This window comes from Rhinoderma darwinii, chromosome 1 (genome assembly GCF_050947455.1).
Source record: "Rhinoderma darwinii isolate aRhiDar2 chromosome 1, aRhiDar2.hap1, whole genome shotgun sequence".
NCBI classification, from domain to species: Eukaryota; Metazoa; Chordata; class Amphibia; order Anura; family Rhinodermatidae; genus Rhinoderma; species Rhinoderma darwinii.
In genome coordinates this window covers 312,419,192-312,436,944 of record NC_134687.1, presented here as the reverse complement: position 1 = coordinate 312,436,944, position 17,753 = coordinate 312,419,192, and the positions used below count along the sequence as shown (strand labels likewise).

The 17,753-nt window shown below is 39.4% G+C and overlaps 1 protein-coding gene across 1 annotated transcript in view; it reads right to left on the bottom strand.

The window, feature by feature from the left end:
- Window positions 1-17,753, bottom strand: part of DGKQ (diacylglycerol kinase theta) — a 220,117-nt gene that overhangs the window by 17,758 nt on the left and 184,606 nt on the right. The window contains exons 17-18 of the mRNA XM_075825529.1: window positions 8,310-8,458; window positions 4,683-4,864 (exon numbers count right to left, since the gene is read on the bottom strand). Coding sequence (XP_075681644.1) covers window positions 4,683-4,864; window positions 8,310-8,458 — 331 coding nt within the window. The remainder of the gene's footprint in view (window positions 1-4,682; window positions 4,865-8,309; window positions 8,459-17,753) is intronic.

Below are 17,753 nucleotides of genomic sequence, written 5' to 3'. Positions count from 1 at the left end.
GTAAAATAGCCAGTTTTTATCCCCTTGTTTAAAAACCCTATGTTAGGGAATACATCGTGTTTTTTTTCCCTTGTAAACCCTGTGAGTAAGAGGTTATATTCACATGGTTTAGCCGAGAAGTTAGAAAAGGCTAAGGGATCTCTAGAGCTCAAATATTCCACTTTATCGGTCGCTAAAGCAGTCTCAGCATGTATAGGACTTTGGGCGAGTCCGCATCTATGTGATGAGGTAGCCCGAAAGACAGCCCCTCTGGTAAAAGCCTTAAAATTCCAGATACATTTAATGATGCCTGTATCACCCTACTTTTGAAACCAGGAAAAGATCTTGAACTCCTCATTTCTTATAAACCGATTTCCTTGCTCAATACAGATTTTAAAATATTCACCAACATCCTGGCCACTAGTTTACAATTGCTTCTTCCTGACTTACTACTTCCCAGATTGGGTTTGTCCATGGAAAGTCAATCACTTATAACATCAGACCTGCACTTGGGGCAATAGCCTCAGTACACTCTGCTAAATTGAAAAAAAACTATACTTTTTAGGCTTGATGCAAACAAGGCTTTTGACAGTTTTCTTGCCATATTTAAAATTTTGCCATTTTGGAAAGGAATTTATGACTACTATCAGATCCCTTTATAATGATCCTATGTCCTCAATTTAGCTAAATTGTTGCGTTCTTTCTCCATTCAGAAAGGGACTAAACAGGGATGCCCATTATTCCCTCTACTTTTTAATTTGGCGTTAGACCCCTTGCTTCGAGTGTTGTAACGGCTGCCCTCTTTTTCGGGTATACAAGTTAGGCTCCTATGAAACTAAAACACTGGCTTATGCAGATGACTTACTATTATGTATCTCCGACCCAAAAACAGCAATACAGGTTATTATGCATACCTTATGGGATTTTGGAGAGGTTTCTGTTTTTTTAAATAAATTACGGCAAATTGGAAACGTTGCCAATATTTAAGGCAGTCACACGGTACTGGGGAGGAAAGTTTCCATTAAAATGGTAAATGACCTCCATCACATATTTAGTTTAAGTTGCCTTCTAATTTGCATAATTTACAGTTTGAATATCATTCGTAACGTTATATCCTTGCTCTCTCAGTGGAAACATTTTCACCTATCTTATTCCGGACGTTGTCATTTAATTAAAATGATAGCATTCCCTAAGCCTCTTTATGTCTTACAAGCAATTCCAGCTTTACTCAAAACTTCAAATGATAAACTCTTACTCTTTCGGACTTTCATCTGCAATGTTAAATACTTTTGTGTCAAAAAAGACAAAAGTATAGTAGGTATGATAACTTTATTGGCTAAACCATAAAAGTTCTATATGCAAGCTTTCAGAGCACACAGGCTCCCTCTGGAAAGGGGGATGATTGGGCTAATAGAATCTGCACTTACAAACTACAGCAATTCAAAGTGGATGGTGGAGTTAACCTTCTTAATTTGAAATTGTATTAACATGCAGCACATTTGCCATATGTAGCAGATTATTTCCGTCAGACCTCTCACTTCACTAATGTGCTCCAGGATATAAATGGTTTCCCTCTTTGTTTGGAGGCCCTCCTAAGGAAATTATAAAAGTTACTGTACAATTATTCAATGTTGCTTCCTTTTGTGGGTAATCCGTCCTTTCTAGCAGGTAAACCACCTCCCATATAGCGACTTATCGTCACAAGGTTGTATTTTATTAACTTCTCTCTTAGATACACGATATAGGGTTTCGTCTTACCCTGCAGATTGTGAATAATCCCTGGTTAGAGGGACAACATGTTGTTTATCTACAGATGCGTAATTATGTCAGTCAAGTAACTGTGCACTTAAATGTAGATACACTAGTCCACTTTTAAGAGGTCCCGTTCGACTCAAACTTCCATGAGTGCTATTTACAGGGTTATCAGATTGTGTATAGATTGGTTACCAGTATCTACTAGAGCCGCCAGGTGGTCTTCCCAGCTTTCAAATTACACTACAAAAGATTTACTAGAAGCTACTCTTCATTTGAACAAAGTTATCCCATGAAGTACATATCAAGACATGGCTCTTATGATCGTTCATAGAACTTTATTACTGCGCAGTTACAATCCAAAATGTCTCCTCTAGAGGTACAGTGAAGGAAATAAGTATTTGATCCCTTGCTGATTTTGTAAGTTTGCCCACTGTCAAAGACATGAACAGTCTAGAATTTTTAGGCTAGGTTAATTTTACCAGTGAGATAGATTATATAAAAAAAAAAAAAAAAAAAATCAGTCAAAATTATATATATTTATTTGCATTGTGCAGCGAGAAATACGTATTTGATCCCTTTGGCAAACAAGACTTAATACTTGGTGGCAAAACCCTTGTTGGCAAGCACAGCAGTCAGACGTTTTTTGTAGTTGATGAGGTTTGCACACATTTTAGATGGAATTTTGGCCCACTCCTCTTTGCAGAACATCTGTAAATCATTAAGATTTCGAGGCTGGCGCTTGGCAACTCGGATCTTCAGCTCCCTCCATAAGTTTTCGATGGGATTAAGGTCTGGAGACTGGCTAGGCCACTCCATGACCTTAATGTGCTTCTTTTTGAGCCACTCCTTTGTTGCCTTGGCTGTATGTTTCGTGTCATTGTCGTGCTGGAAGACCCAGCCACGAGCCATTTTTAATGTCCTGGTGGAGGGAAGGAGGTGGTCACTCAGGATTTGACGGTACATAGCTCCATCCATTCTCCCATTGATGCGGTGAAGTAGTCCTGTGCCCTTAGCAGAGAAACACCCCCAAAACATGTTTCCACCTCCATGCTTGACAGTGGGGATGGTGTTCTTTGAGTCATAGGCAGCATTTCTCTTCCTCCAAACACGGCGAGTTGAGTTAATGCCAAAGAGCTCAATTTTAGTCTCATCTGACCACAGCACCTTCTCCCAATCACTCTCAGAATCATCCAGATGTTCATTTGCAAACTTCAGACAGGCCTGTACATGTGCCTTCTTGAGCAGGGGGACCTTGCGGGCACTGCAGGATTTTAATCCATTACGGCGTAATGTGTTACCAATGGTTTTCTTGGTGACTGTGGTCCCAGCTGCCTTGAGATCATTAACAAGTTCCCCCCATGTAGTTTTCGGCTGAGCTCTCACCTTCCTCAGGATCAAGGATACCTCACGAGGTGAGATTTTGCATGGAGCCCCAGATCGATGTCGATTGACAGTCATTTTGTATGTCTTCCATTTTCTTACTATTGCACCAACAGTTGTCTCCTTCTCATCCAGCGTCTTACTTATGGTTTTGTAGCCCATTCCAGCCTTGTGCAGGTCTATGATCTTGTCCCCGACATCCTTAGAAAGCTCTTTGGTCTTGCCCATGTTGTAGAGGTTAGAGTCAGACTGATTAATTGAGTCTGTGGACAGGAGTCTTTTATACAGGTGACCATTTAAGACAGCTGTCTTTAATGCAGGCACCAAGTTGATTTGGAGCGTGTAAGTGGTCTGGAGGAGGCTGAACTCTTAATGGTTGGTAGGGGATCAAATACTTATTTCTCTGTGCACAATGCAAATAAATATAATTGTGACAATGTGATTTTCTTTTTTTTTTTTTAATATAATCTATCTCTCACTGGTAAAATTAACCTAGCCTAAAAATTCTAGACTGTTCATGACTTTGACAGTGGGCAAACTTACAAAATCAGCAAGGGATCAAATACTTATTTCCTTCACTGTATATTCTTGTGCCAAATGCAATCAACACAACTGACATTTTTAATAATTTATGGGAATATCCGCAAGCCCGATCGCTCTAGTCCTCTTTTAAAAACCATTTTTATCAAACATTTCAGATCTCTTTTGATAGGACTCCTGAGTGGGCTATCTGGCATTCTATGAGATTCTGACAAGTGTAACCTTTCTAATCGGAACAAATCTACTTTATATATTTGAGCGAGCACAACTCACGAAAGTATACTTAACTATTGGGTGAATCCTGACACATTACCTTTTGCGTTCGTTGTTACAAAGGTTGAATACTTATTTCACATGGAATGGCTAAATGTAACCTTACAAAATGAGACGCAGACAAAGCGATTCTTTCTAGCATGGCAATCTTATATTAACAGTCTCTAACAGTGTACAAATGTATTCATGATTGTTTTAAATACACAACATGGTACTTTTTGGAACTACTGACGAACATCTATTTCCTTATAATGATGCATTTTTTATTTTATTTAGCAGGTGGTGACGTGGGTAAGGGGGTAAGGGGTGGATAGGGAGGGGGAATAGTTGGGGTCGACTGGGTGTTACAAATCTATAACTGTTTATGTAATGGTATTACATGATATATTGTTTATTCATCCATTTTCTTTTTGTGGAGGACTATTCTGTTCCTCTTGACCTGTATCACGGTTTGTATATTATAAACTCGATTAAAAAAGAAACAATTCTAAAAAAAAAATATCTGATCTGCTCCATCAATTTTTTTAAGACCTTATATTATATTCAATATCTCCCTCTCACTAATACCTATGATAGAGCAAGGATAAAAATGATTTGTCTGATAGAGGAGAGGCTAACATAGTACTGAAACAGATGATCCTATCAAAGACAGCTTTAACTAGTGGGCTTTATACAAATCTTAGAAGGCGCTAACAAAAATGTATTTGGCCTTACACATCACAAAAATCCACGTTAATAGAAAAAAACAGTCATACCTTTGGGGGTTCAGGTTCAGCTATACCATTTTCCATTGAGTCAACAACCTCCTGAGCATCCAGAAGTATAGTCCAACGGTCCATTAGGACGTTTTCAGCTTCATCCACAGATAGGAGGACTGAATATGGATCCTCCCCACTATAGCCAGCCCCCCATCGAAGAACTCTTCCTAAATCATTTCCTGGAATAATAAGAAAATGGCACTTAGAAAGCACAGTTTATTTGCATGTAGAAAGTGTTTCCCCGTTTGCGTTTAAAATGTATCAATTTCCATTTTAGGATAAACAAACAAAATGTGAAACAAACAAAACACATATACACACACACACACACACACACACACACACACACACACATATATACTTTGTCCGATATGCATGTAGCCATTAAATCGGATTGGTCATCAGACTGTGCTTCCCTATATCATAAACGTGTGTCTCACAGGACAAGTAGCATGTTTGGCTAGGTGTTTCCAAAATCAATATCGATCAAAAAAAATGGAAACTCCAAAGAATCATTTATAAACAAGAGTACAGGGAGAGATACACTATTAGCGGTAAAAAAAAAAAAAAATCTAAATTTTATTTTATATCCTAATTTATAAAAATGAACAGGAGATCCAGGCAGGATTAAATGTATAAAAATTTTTTTTGAAAAATGTTCAAAGAAAGAAAAAGATGGGCACCACTTTGGCTCTTGGAGCACTAGAAGTCTCAGTGATCAGGTGACCGCATAGGTCTAAACGGGTTCAATTGAATCCACAACAGGTGGTGCGAAAAGACAATCACAGGTACAATAGTAAAAAGTAGAAAAAAAAAAATCTACGGAACTCACCATTCAGTTGAATTTTAATTTAATGTTGCGGCAGACAAACAAAGGCAGTATGGATGTGGAGCACAAGCCTACAGCCGGTTCGCGTGTACCCACGCTTTTTCAAGGCCTCCATTAACTGTATATAGGCCACACTAGAACACAGTATTAAAACACCACACAATGTCACAGCATGTATACAATCACAATTGTGATATTAGTACACTAATGGGTAAGATACTCTAAGTCCCTAATTTGGGATTTACTTTGCTTTATTTGGAGCCATCGTTCCTTATAACTGTATTGAATTTCAAGGATATGGGACACGGTTTCCTTGCCTCTTCGACTACATGGTGATTTCACCCTATAACTTTCTCCGCTTTGGATATACCTCCATGTTTTTGTATGTATTGGCATAGTGCATAACCGTGTTTATAAGCCTTGCAGACATATTGCTTTTAGTAGAGTATTCTATACCCTCTGTACTTGTATCACAATTGTATAAATGCTGTGACATTGTGTGGTGTATTAATACTGTGTTCTAGTGTGGCCTATATAGAGTTAATCCTGTCTGGATCTCCTGCTCATTTTTATAAATTTTGATATGTAATAAAATGTTGTTGTTTTTTTTACCGCTAATATTGTATGACTCCCTGTTCTCTTGTGTATATGCACTTCCCTATATAAGCGCAACATAGTATGGGAACAGGTACACTTTTCGATTAGCCAAATTATCACAAAAAAAATATTTATTGTGCCATTTGGGTAGTGGGAGCGTTCAAAGAATACAACGACATCATAGTTGTAGCGTCCATGGCCGCGGGCCGTCGGGGGTTACTCATCTCTGGACGCCCGTAGCCATGGACCTGTGAGTGCTGGCCCCCATCTCCTTCCTAGGAGACGCCAGCGCTCACTTCCGCTCCGGTCTGCTGTGTCTCGTAGGAAATAGTCATCATCATCAACTGCCACGATTTCCTTGTCTATAATAAGGCTCCAGGCCTTCTGATCCTTGCCTGAGCGTTGTTAGTTTTCCCAGTCTGTCTTGCAAATGGTCCCTTAGTGTTTCCCGTTCCAGTTGTTACCCGTGCCTTGTTCCTGTTTCCCGTGTCGTGCCTTTAGTATTGAATCTGCCACGTCCGGCGGAATCCGCCACGTCCGCAGGAACCTGCAGCACCTGTGTCTTCCGCCACGTTTGGCGTTACCTGCTGAACCCATCTCCATCAGTGCCAGAGCTGCGGCCACTGTCCAGACTATCCAAGTACCCTTGTGCGGGACATTGTATTTCTGGGGTTTCCGGTTTGGCCAGCTGCCTCCCCGCTATGGCGGTACGGCCTAGTGGGTCCACTAACCAGCTTCGTGACAGTAGTTATGAGTCTGGTGTATTCATGATGGAAGCTCTCCCCCCACCACCTAGTGATTTACGGGCTGAAGTCGTCAATCACCGCCGAAAGGGCCGGGGGGGGGGAGGTGGAGAGAGGCAGGTGGAGCACTCCCTTCATGAATACTCTGGACTCATAATTATGAGCCTGATGTATTCTTTGAATGCACCTATTAGCTAAATGGCACAATGTTTTTGTGCGCCTTTTTGGCTAATAGGAGAGCAGACTGGTCTCCATACTATGCTGCCCACAGTCTTATGACAGATCCGCTTTAATATTAATAGAAGGCCAGATAGAAACTATCTGGGTCTGTCATTTTCATCCAACCAGGCAGACTGGTTTTAATGCGGACTGACTGATACATGCGAAAAAAATCTTATATAAATAAATAGATTTCTGCTCCTCTTTTTGTTTTGCTTTTCTGCCCTGATTTTCATGGTTTTTATTCCAAGTATGATAATCTAAAAAAAAACTCACTTTAAGGGCATATTCAGGGTAATTTACATGCAGATTTTGCCACAAGATTTTCACAAAAACATAGCAAAATCCTAGTTTTCTTAGCAAATTTTTCTGTTTATTTTACTGCAGATTTCACCCTTTTACTGTCATTCTGCAACCTAATCGGATTCTGCAATTGTAAAAATTTGCTCGATCCCCTGAAACCCGAGCATATTTTTCCCTGTTAATTTAGGATGGAATTTTATAAACCTCAAACTCTTGTAGATTTTTGGTGTGGAATCCACACCAAACATCTACGACAAACCCACGATGTCTGAACCGAACATGTACAGCAAAAAATTCTGAAAACTAACCAAAATGTCTTTTTAAATCATCAGATGGTAAAGTCATAAAAAAAAAGTCCAGAGATTAACTTTAATATGGGATTAGTTCAGAAGTGTTATGCAGGTGGTAGAGATGGGATTTGGCGGACATCAGATTACCAAAAAATAAATACAGTTCACTAGTGAGTCAGTAATTCATACTTCATGTCTGATGAGACCTCTAATGAATCAAAACCGCTGCCTTTGTGTTGAAATCAACATCTTTGCTACATAGCAATAAAACGTTCAGTCAGGCAGCACAAAACTACAAAACTATATTGGGGTATACAAATATGAACAGAAATAGGATCCACATCCTGTGTGTTATGGATCAAGAGTACACATGAGAACAGAAGAAAATTAGTACACAGAGTGCAGGAGGCATCTCACTGGATCTACCGCATATCACAATACCACCATGTCCTGATCAGTTTATTTGGTTTATCATAGGCACTCCAGAGCAGAGGACATTAGCACTAAGTGACAAGAGCAGTAGGTTTAATAAATAAACACACAAACAAGGAAAGTGGGCATCAAGTTCAATTCCACATTCTATGGCAGTATGCTTTTAATACACATGATACACAAAGACTCGTAAAAACCTGCTTCCATTTACCTGTTCCAAGAGGAAGGACAGCTATAGATGGTTCTGTACAAACTAACTTGTGCCGAATTTCCTCAAGGGCGCCAAGCACCCAACCAACTGTACCGTCACCCCCACATACAAGCACTCGGAAATAGGGAACTTGAGAGAATGCATGAAATCTGAAAAGGAAAGCACAACTAGTATTACCACATTATACTCTATAGCTTTTTTAAAAAAAAGTTCTCAACATGTTTAGTTTCATTTAGAAAACTCATATTCCTATACTCTATTTGGAAATTGAGTTAATAGAGGATGATCTTCCGTTTTCTCAACTCTTTGCCAGGACCTGTCTTGCGCTGGAGCACCTGTCCTTCATTACTCATCTAAACCATTAATTTGAAAGGCACTGTGTAATGCTTAATTACCCCTGTGGTGGCGCTGCAAGGAAATCGAACACATGCTGCCAGGTTACTCCACAGAGATATATACACCCATCAGCCATAACATTAAAAACACCTGCCTAATAAGTCCCTCGCACTCGGCCAAACAAGCTCTGACCCATCGAATCATGGACTCTTCAAGACCTCTGAAGGCGTCCTGTGGTATCTGGTGCCAAGACATTAGCAGCAGATCCTTTAAGTCATGTAAGTTGTGATGTGGTGCCTCCATGTATTGGACTTGTTTTCCTGGCACCTCCCCAGATGCTTGATCGGATTAAGATCTGGGAAATTTGGGTACCAGGATGCACTCTCCTCCCCTGGTAAGCGACGCACGCACACATCTGGCCATCCACATGATGTGAAAATAAAACCTGATTCATCAGACCAGTTTACCTTTCTTCACTGGTTTATGGTACAGTTCTGGTGCTCTCAGCAGTGAACAGGGGTCAGAATGGGCACGCTGATCGGTCCGTGGCTACGCAGCCCCAAGCACAGCTAGCTGCTATGCACTGAGGGGGAGGTCCCCCAAAACATTGCATCAGTGTGCACTTGCACACATTTCCCTCTAGCAGCATCTTCATATGGACATAACTTGAACTATTGAATCATGTAAACCCCTGTGATCGTTAATAATAAGTGATGTATGTATTCACGCGTATACTGCAAACTATTGGCATATATAAGTTCTATGTTTGAATAAGTTAGGCTACATTCACACGAGCGTGACGGATTTACGGGCGTACAAAAACGCACGTAAATCTGTCCGTGTGTGTTGCGTTAGTTCAGTGTGCTTTGCATGTGGCATGTGTTTTTCACGCGCTTGCAAAGCACTTTTTCTCAATGGAATTGATGCGCAAATCACGCACACATTGACTTCAATGGGCGTACAGGTGCGTGAAAATGCACTAATATAGGACATGCAGTGAGTTTCATGCAACTTCAACACTAGCACCCTGAAGAAAAAGACTGAAGTGGGCATGAAGCCTTATATTGGCCTGTCCGTGTCCTAATTACGGCCTGAAATAGGACATGTTCTATATTTTTCAACGGCCCGGGCACCTTCCCGTAAGCAAACAGGAAGGTACCCGTGGCCAATAGAAGCCTATGGGCCCGTATAATTACGGCCCGTGATTACGGGCGTTTTTACGTTCGTGTGCATGAGGCCTAAATCTGTAATGAATATATTGCTTCATTTAATTTCTTTTATGCTTCCAATAACATTATTTACACTCTCTAGCATAATCGAGATGTAGCAATTAAATTCATACTGAGGGGTATTTAAATAGTGAGCTTTTACTCTATCTATACCGTAAGTCAACCTCCCGAGCAACGCCGGGTATAAAAGCTAGTGTAATCTATTTCCTGATGTATGTACATAGGCAGAGAACACCTGTATCCATAACAGGTACGCTTTTGAAAACAAACCTCAGACATCTGTGCAATAGTTTCTCACAAACCGCGCAAATAAAATACTGTTGCTGCTATCGTAATGAAACACTGTGTTAACACAGGAAACTAACAATTTATGGATATCAGATACTAAAGCTAAGTACAGTATATTCCAGGAAATTCATTTCCTGCAATCTTTATAGCTAAAAACCAAGCCATAAAAAAAATGGGTAATAGCATTTCATCTGACAAACAATAGGTGGCACTGTTGCTTCCACTGAAAATATAAAAGAGTAGAAAACATCTATATATCTATCATCCCCAAGAATAATTTGCAGATGGGAAGATTATCTTAAGTATATTCAGACCACAGAGATCACATATATACCATGACATTTTCAATAGATATAATCAGAATGGAATAGATGTAGTTATCGGTTATATCTGCTGCATTTATGAACCCGATATTGACCTATTTTAAGCCTTTATAACCAAGCAATTTTTCTCGTTTTTCCATCGTTGCATTTAGAGAGACATAATTTTCTGTCAACATAGCTGCATGAGGACTTGTCTTTTTGCAGGATGAGTTGTATTTTTCAATGGCACAATTTTTAGATAGAAATCATTTTTTGCAAAAAATTTTTTGAAGGGAAGAATGGAAAAAAAAAAAAAAAAAGCTGTTCCGCCATTGTTTTATGTGTTTTTAATTTACGCCGTTCATAGTGAGGCATAAAAAACATGCTACTTTTATTCTATGGGTCAGTACGATTAATGCGATACCACGCATGTATAGGATTTTATGTTTTACTACTTTTGCACAATAAAAACCCATTTGAACTAAAATATCTAGTTTTGTGTCACTGCATTCCAAGAGACATAACTTTTGTATTTTTCCATCAATGTAACCATAAGACGGCTTGTTTTTTGCAGGACGAGATTTAGTTTTTATTGGTACCATTTTGAGGTACGTGGGATTTATTGATTAACTTTATTATTATTTTTGGAGGGGTCAATGGGGAAAAAAAGCTATTTTGTCTGTTTTTTGCATTCTTTTTACGGGTTCTGTTTGGGTCATTATGATTACAGCGATACAATATGCGTGTATTTTTTATTATCTTTTTACACTTTTACCAAATAACACTTTTTATGGGGGAAAAATATTTTTTATGGGAAAAAATTTATATTTTTTTCCTATTGTTAACCTTTTTTGATCATTTTCATTTCACATAAAAAAAAATGTATTCCACTAGGGGACTTCACTATCCGATATTTTTAAATTATCTTTATTAATTTTCCAACATTTTAATAACATTACAGTATCCATTCCAACCGTCATAATAAAGCGTACTGAAGCGCCAGCTATGCGATTCTGGGTCTAAACATTTGAAAATAAGACCGCAATTTGCTTGTCAGTTGACTAGTTATATCTCATAATAAACTAAGCGGTTTGATGTATATGTATCCGCTAAGTATGGGTTAGCAAATCCAGTATCTTTGATCACTTATATAATGCTTTGATATACTTAGTGTACCAAAGCATTATTGCCCGTCAGTGTAAAACTAACAGACAGACAATCTATTAGGCTATACCTCTGGCACAGCCTAATTGGCATATAGCTATGGAAGGCCTGGGGGCCTTTACTAGGCCCCTGGCTGCCATGGCAACCCATAGGTGGCCCACGATCGCATTTGCGGGCCACTGATGGGTGACAGAGGGAGCCCCCTCCCTCTGTAAACCACTTAGATGTCGAGGTCGCTATTGACCGCAGCATTTAAGAGGTTAAACGGTCGCAACCATAGTAAACTTTGATCTCGACCGAAGGAGCAGGAGCCCGACTATCAGAAAGCTGAGAACACTGCAGTGAAAAGTCATATTGGTGGTCATTAACATGTTAAGGAAAATATGTAGAGCCCCCATTAAAGAGGTTTTCCTGGCTATTTATTTTATTTTTCATCTAGCCTTCTTATTTATGAAGAGTTAGATGAATTTCCTAATACATGCTATAAAAAAATGTCCTATCTATTGCGCCCACTGATCTGATCGCTACGGTGTTTAGGTCCATACATGCGCCCCCCTATCTCACTGTCTGTGCAATGTAATGGGACATGTACATGTATTGGGAAAGCCCTCTTATTCTTAAAGAGGTTGTCTAGTTTGAGCAAATTAATGTTATTTTTGTATAATTAAAAGTAATACAATCATCCAATGTACTTTCTGCAGTAATTCCTCACGCCTTTCAAGATCTCTGCTTGCTGTTTTTCAGTAGAACATGAATCCGACCCAAATGCTGCAGGGAAATCTAGCAGAAAGTTTGCATTAAATCATGTTTGATTTGGTGCAGACTGGCCACTGTGGGAGGAGAGGAGAGCAGAGGGGATTTAGAAAAAAATAACAATTCTCACCTCCCATGGCGCTGCATGGTCTTTGTTGAGCCAACTTCCTGGGATGACATCCAAGTTCATAAATTTAAATGTGATAATAGCTGGATCTTTGGTGTCAGAGACCCGGACAACCAGTGTCCACCAAAGCAGTCAGTCCTGCTGACCTGTCGGATGCGGCTGTGACCACAAGATACAGCTTCTATGTATCCAGAATACATAGAAGCTGCATCTCAAAAAGTAAGTAAAAGCCAATTGAAAGCTTGTTTAAAATACAGTTAAACATTAATCTGCGGGCTCAGCAGGGCTCTCTGGTAACGAATCGTATTTCTGATATAATGCCAGAAATACAACATATGGCCACAGAGCCCTCTGATTGGCTGCAGCGGTCACATTCTACGTACATGTAAACAAGCATCAGGAGTGCCACCGGAGCAGCAGTGCTGGATCTCTGGGGGCAAGGATATGTAAGTGTTGCTTTTTTTTTTTTTTATTGGTAGCCCCTAAGAAAAATTGTTAACTTCCTGGATGACCCCTTTAATACAGAATTTTCTAAATTAGAAAAACCTTTTTACCCATGAAATTTTAAGGCCTACTTTTGTATATCATCTAACAAGCTGCAGCTTCCGACCCTTTATATTTTACTCTTAATTATGCCCTTTTCTTTTTTACTTTTAGCTGACAATGTTAATAGCCTTGTTTAAGAGGAGCTACTTATATGTATAGAATATTAAGTAAACGTGTGTGTGTGCGCGCGTGTCTCTATGCACTTCATTCCATTTCAGACAAATAGAAATTTTGAGTCCTGCCCTAGACTAACAACTTGCCTGTTTCCTTAGCTACACGACCACAAAAACACATTCCTGTGCCTGTCATCTACACTACCCGCATTATGTTTGTTCCATTATTCAAGTGTAAAACTCTTATCTGCTTTTCAGAATATAGAAACCACAAGTTCTTGAGACTTGAAACAAATGATTTTGTAATAAGAAGTGTCAGGACTTACTGAAATATCTTGCCACTAAGTAAAATAAAGAAGACAGTAACGCATACAGACCTAGCTTTAAATTCTATTTGATATGGTAACTACAGAAAGATACAGCTCCAATTTAAATAAAGCCTACAAATAAAACACACATATGTACCCTATTATAAACTGACAATATGTTTGGCTCCTTCTGACATGAATTTACAGCGGAAAAAGTAAAAACAAGACCCTGAGTTACAGAACATCAGATGTGTTGACAATGTGTAAACGGGATTAACCCCTTAATGACCAGCCTATTTTAAAGAGGCTCTGTCACCAGATTCTCAAATCCCTATCTCCTATTGCATGTGATCGGCGCTGTAATCTAGGACAGTAACGTTTTTTTTTGTTTGTTTTTTTAAAACGTTCATTTTTGGCCAAGTTATGAGCTATTTTATATATATATATATATATATATATATATATATATATATATATATATATATATATATATATGCAAATGAGCTTTGAAATGGACAACTGGGCGTTTTTACTTCGTTATGTCCAACTGGGCGTGTATTGTGTTTTTAACTGGGCGTGTTTACGTGTATGACGCTGACCAATCAGTGACCAGTTAGCGTCATACACTGATCTCCAATCATTTACACAGCAGCGATGTGCAGCCACATACACAGAGATTAACGTTAATCAAGTGTCCTGATAATGAATACACATGATCATCCAACCTGGACGTCATGTGTATTCAGAATCCTGACACTTCTGAATCTTTTCTCCGGCATGATCTAGCATTCGCTCCAGGCAGACCTGGGGGTTTTTATTAGGCCCCCGGCTGCCATTGGAGACACAGACACTCGGCGATCGTATCGAGCTCCCTCCCTCTCTTCAGAAGAACTCAGATGCGGTGCACGCTATTGTGCACCGCATCTGAGGGGTTAAACGGGTGAGATCGATACTTATAATCGATCTCAGAAAGCAGAGCAGGGACGCCCCCAGCCCTCAGCTGCCTCTGGCAGCTGAGAGCAGGGAGATGTGACGCTCCCTGCTCTGTTTACTTTATCCTGATGCAGTGCCGTAAAAAGGCATATGCATCAGAATAAAGCCCGTTAGTGGCCGCCGTTAAAAGGCGTATTGGCGGTCACTAACGGGTTAAAGACATTTTTATTGCAGTGAGCTAGTGTATACGTGGAAACAAGACACTAGCTGTACGCAATGTTATTCTATGCTAAAATTTGTGGAAAGCCATTTATTTATGTGTATCATGCATCTGATGTCATTTATTAACCCCTTCCCGCTTTGGCCACTTTTGACCTTCCTGAGAGAGCCTCATTTTTCAAATCCGACATGTTTCACTTTATGTGGTAATAACTTTGGAATGCTTTTACCTATCCAAGCGATTCTGAGATTGTTTTCTCGTGACACATTGGACTTTATGTTACTGGCAAAATTTGCTCTATACATTTAGTATTTAATTGTGAAAAACACCAAACTGTAGTGAAAAATTGCAAAAATTATTTTAACGTATTTAAACTTATCTGCTTGTAAGACAGGCAGTTATACCACACGAAATTGTTGCTAATTAACATCCCCCATAGGTCTACTTTATGTTTGCATAGTTTTTTGACCATTTTATTTTTCTAGGACATTACAAGGCTTAGAACTTTAGCAGCAATTTCTCACATTTTCAAGAAAATTTCAAAAGACTAATTTCTTTTTTTGTGTGCAGAAATTCATTCTAAATCCATTTTTTTTGTGACACAATGTTTTACCAGAGAAACGTAACTCAATATTTATTGCCCAGGTTCTGCAGTTTTAGGAAATATCCCACATGTGGTCCTAGTGTGCTACTGGACTGAAGTACAGGCCTCAGAAGCAAAAGAGCAGTTGATTTTGGGCCTCCTTTTTATTAGAATATAATGTAGGCCCCATGTCAGGTTTGAAGGGCTGACAAAACAGTGGAAGTGGCCCCATTTTGGAAACAGCACCCCTTCAGGAAATTATCTAGGGGTATATAGTGAACATTTTGACCCCACTGTTTTTTTTGCAGAAATTGACAGTAGGCTGTGAAAATGAAAATCGACATTCTTTCAAAGAAAACATAGGTTTAGCTAATTTTTGCTAATTTCCACAAGGACGAAAGGAGAAAAAGCACTGCAACATTTGTAAAGCAATATCTCCAGAGTAAAACAATACCCCGCATGTGGTCATAAGCGGCTGTTTGGACACACAGCAGGGCTTAGAAGGGAAAGAGCGCCATTTGGCTTTTGGAGCTGAAATTTAGCAGGAATGGTTTGCGGAGGCCATGTCACATTTGCAAAGCCCCTTGGGGGACAAAATCGTGAAAACACACAAAAAGTGACTCCATTTAGGAAACTACACCTATTCAGGAATTCATATAGGGGTGTAGTGATCATGTTGACCCATCCGGTATTTCATAGATTTATTTTTAGAATTGAGCAGTGAAAATAAAAAACAATACTTTTTCTTCAATAAAGCATAGCTTTAACTACATTTTTCATTTTCTCAACAAATAAAGGAAAAAAATGACCCCAGCATTAGTAAAACAACTTCTCTGGAGTACGGAAACACCCCATATGTGGTCATAAACTACTGTTTGGGAACACGGCAAGGACCAGAAGAGAAGGAGCGCCATTTGGCTTTTGGAGTACAGATTTTGCTGGATTGATTTCTTGGCACCATGTCGCTTTTGCAAAGCCCCTAGGGTACCAGTACAGTGGAAACTCCCCAAAAGTGACTCCATTCACTACACCCATTAAAGAATTAAACTAGGGGTATAGTGAGCATTTTGACTTTTTGATCACTTTTTATTTCAATTTTTGTAGGGCAAAGTGACCAAAAAACATACATTCTCGCATTGTTTTTTTTTTACGCCATTCACCGTGTGGAATAAATAACATAATATTTGTATAATTCAGGCCGTTACGGTCACGGCATTACCAAATATGTATGGTTTATTAATATTTTTCAACAATAAAAGACTTGATAAGGGAAAAAGGGTGATTGTGTTTTATTTTATTACATGAAACTTTTATTCTATTTTTTCCAACTTTCCTTTTACACTTTTCTTTAGTACCACTAGGGGGCTTGAAGGTCCAACGGTCAGATTTTTTTTTTTCTAAAACATTGCACTACCTATGTAGTGCAATGTATTAGATCTGTCAGTCATTCACTGACAGCAAGGCGATTAGGCTTCGCCGGCAGGCGGGGCATAATCGGCTTCCGTAATGGCAGAGCAGGAGGTCAATGTTAGGCCTCCTGTTGCCATAGCAGCAGTCAGCAGCCATGCGATTGTAGGGCAGAGCTGCCGATCTGCTGCCAACCACTAAGATGCAGCGATCGCTTTCAGAGTTAGCTCCGGTTCCTGCCGTTACAGGTGGATGTAACATACAGCTGAGATCCACGCTGATGCCGGCTCATACCCTGAGCCAGCGCCACCTTGCTGACGGCTACAGAAGCCTTTTAGGCTCCGCCTCCGGGCAGGGTCTGGTAGGTTTTCGTACTAGGCAGACCGGGAGGCCACTATTAGGCCTCCGGTTGCCGTTGCAGCCATCGAAAACCCGGCAATTTCATTGCTGGGGTGCCGATGAGCTGCAAACACCTTAAATGCAGCTATCGCATTTGACCGCTACATTTAACCCCTTAAGGACGCAGCCTAGTTTGGGCCTTAAGGCTCAGAGCCCATTTTTCAAATCTGACATATTTCACTTTATGTGGTAATAACGTCGGAATGCTTAAACCTATCCAAGCGATTCTGAGATTGTTTTCTCGTGACACTTTGGGCTTCATGTTCGTGGTAAAATTTGGTCGATATATTCAGTCTTTATTTGTGAAAAATTGCAAAATTTAGAGAAAATTTACAAAAAATAGCATTTTTCAGAATTTAAATGCATCTGCTTGAAAAACAGACGGTTATACCACCCAAAATAGTTACTAGTTCACATTTCCCATATGTCTACTTTAGATTGGCATCGTTTTTTGAACATTATTTTATTTTTATTGGACGTTACAAGGCTTAGAACATAAACAGCAATTTCTAATATTCTTAAGAAAATTTCAAAAGCCTTTTTTTGAAGGTACCAGTTCAGTTCTGAAGTGGATTTGAGGGGCCTATGTATTAGAAACCCCCATAAAACACCCCATTTTAAAAACTAGACCCCTCAAAGTATTCAAAACAGCATATAGAACGTTTTTTAACCCTTCAGGCATTTCACAGGAATTAAAGCAAAGTGGAAATGAAATTTGCAAATTTCATTTTTTCTG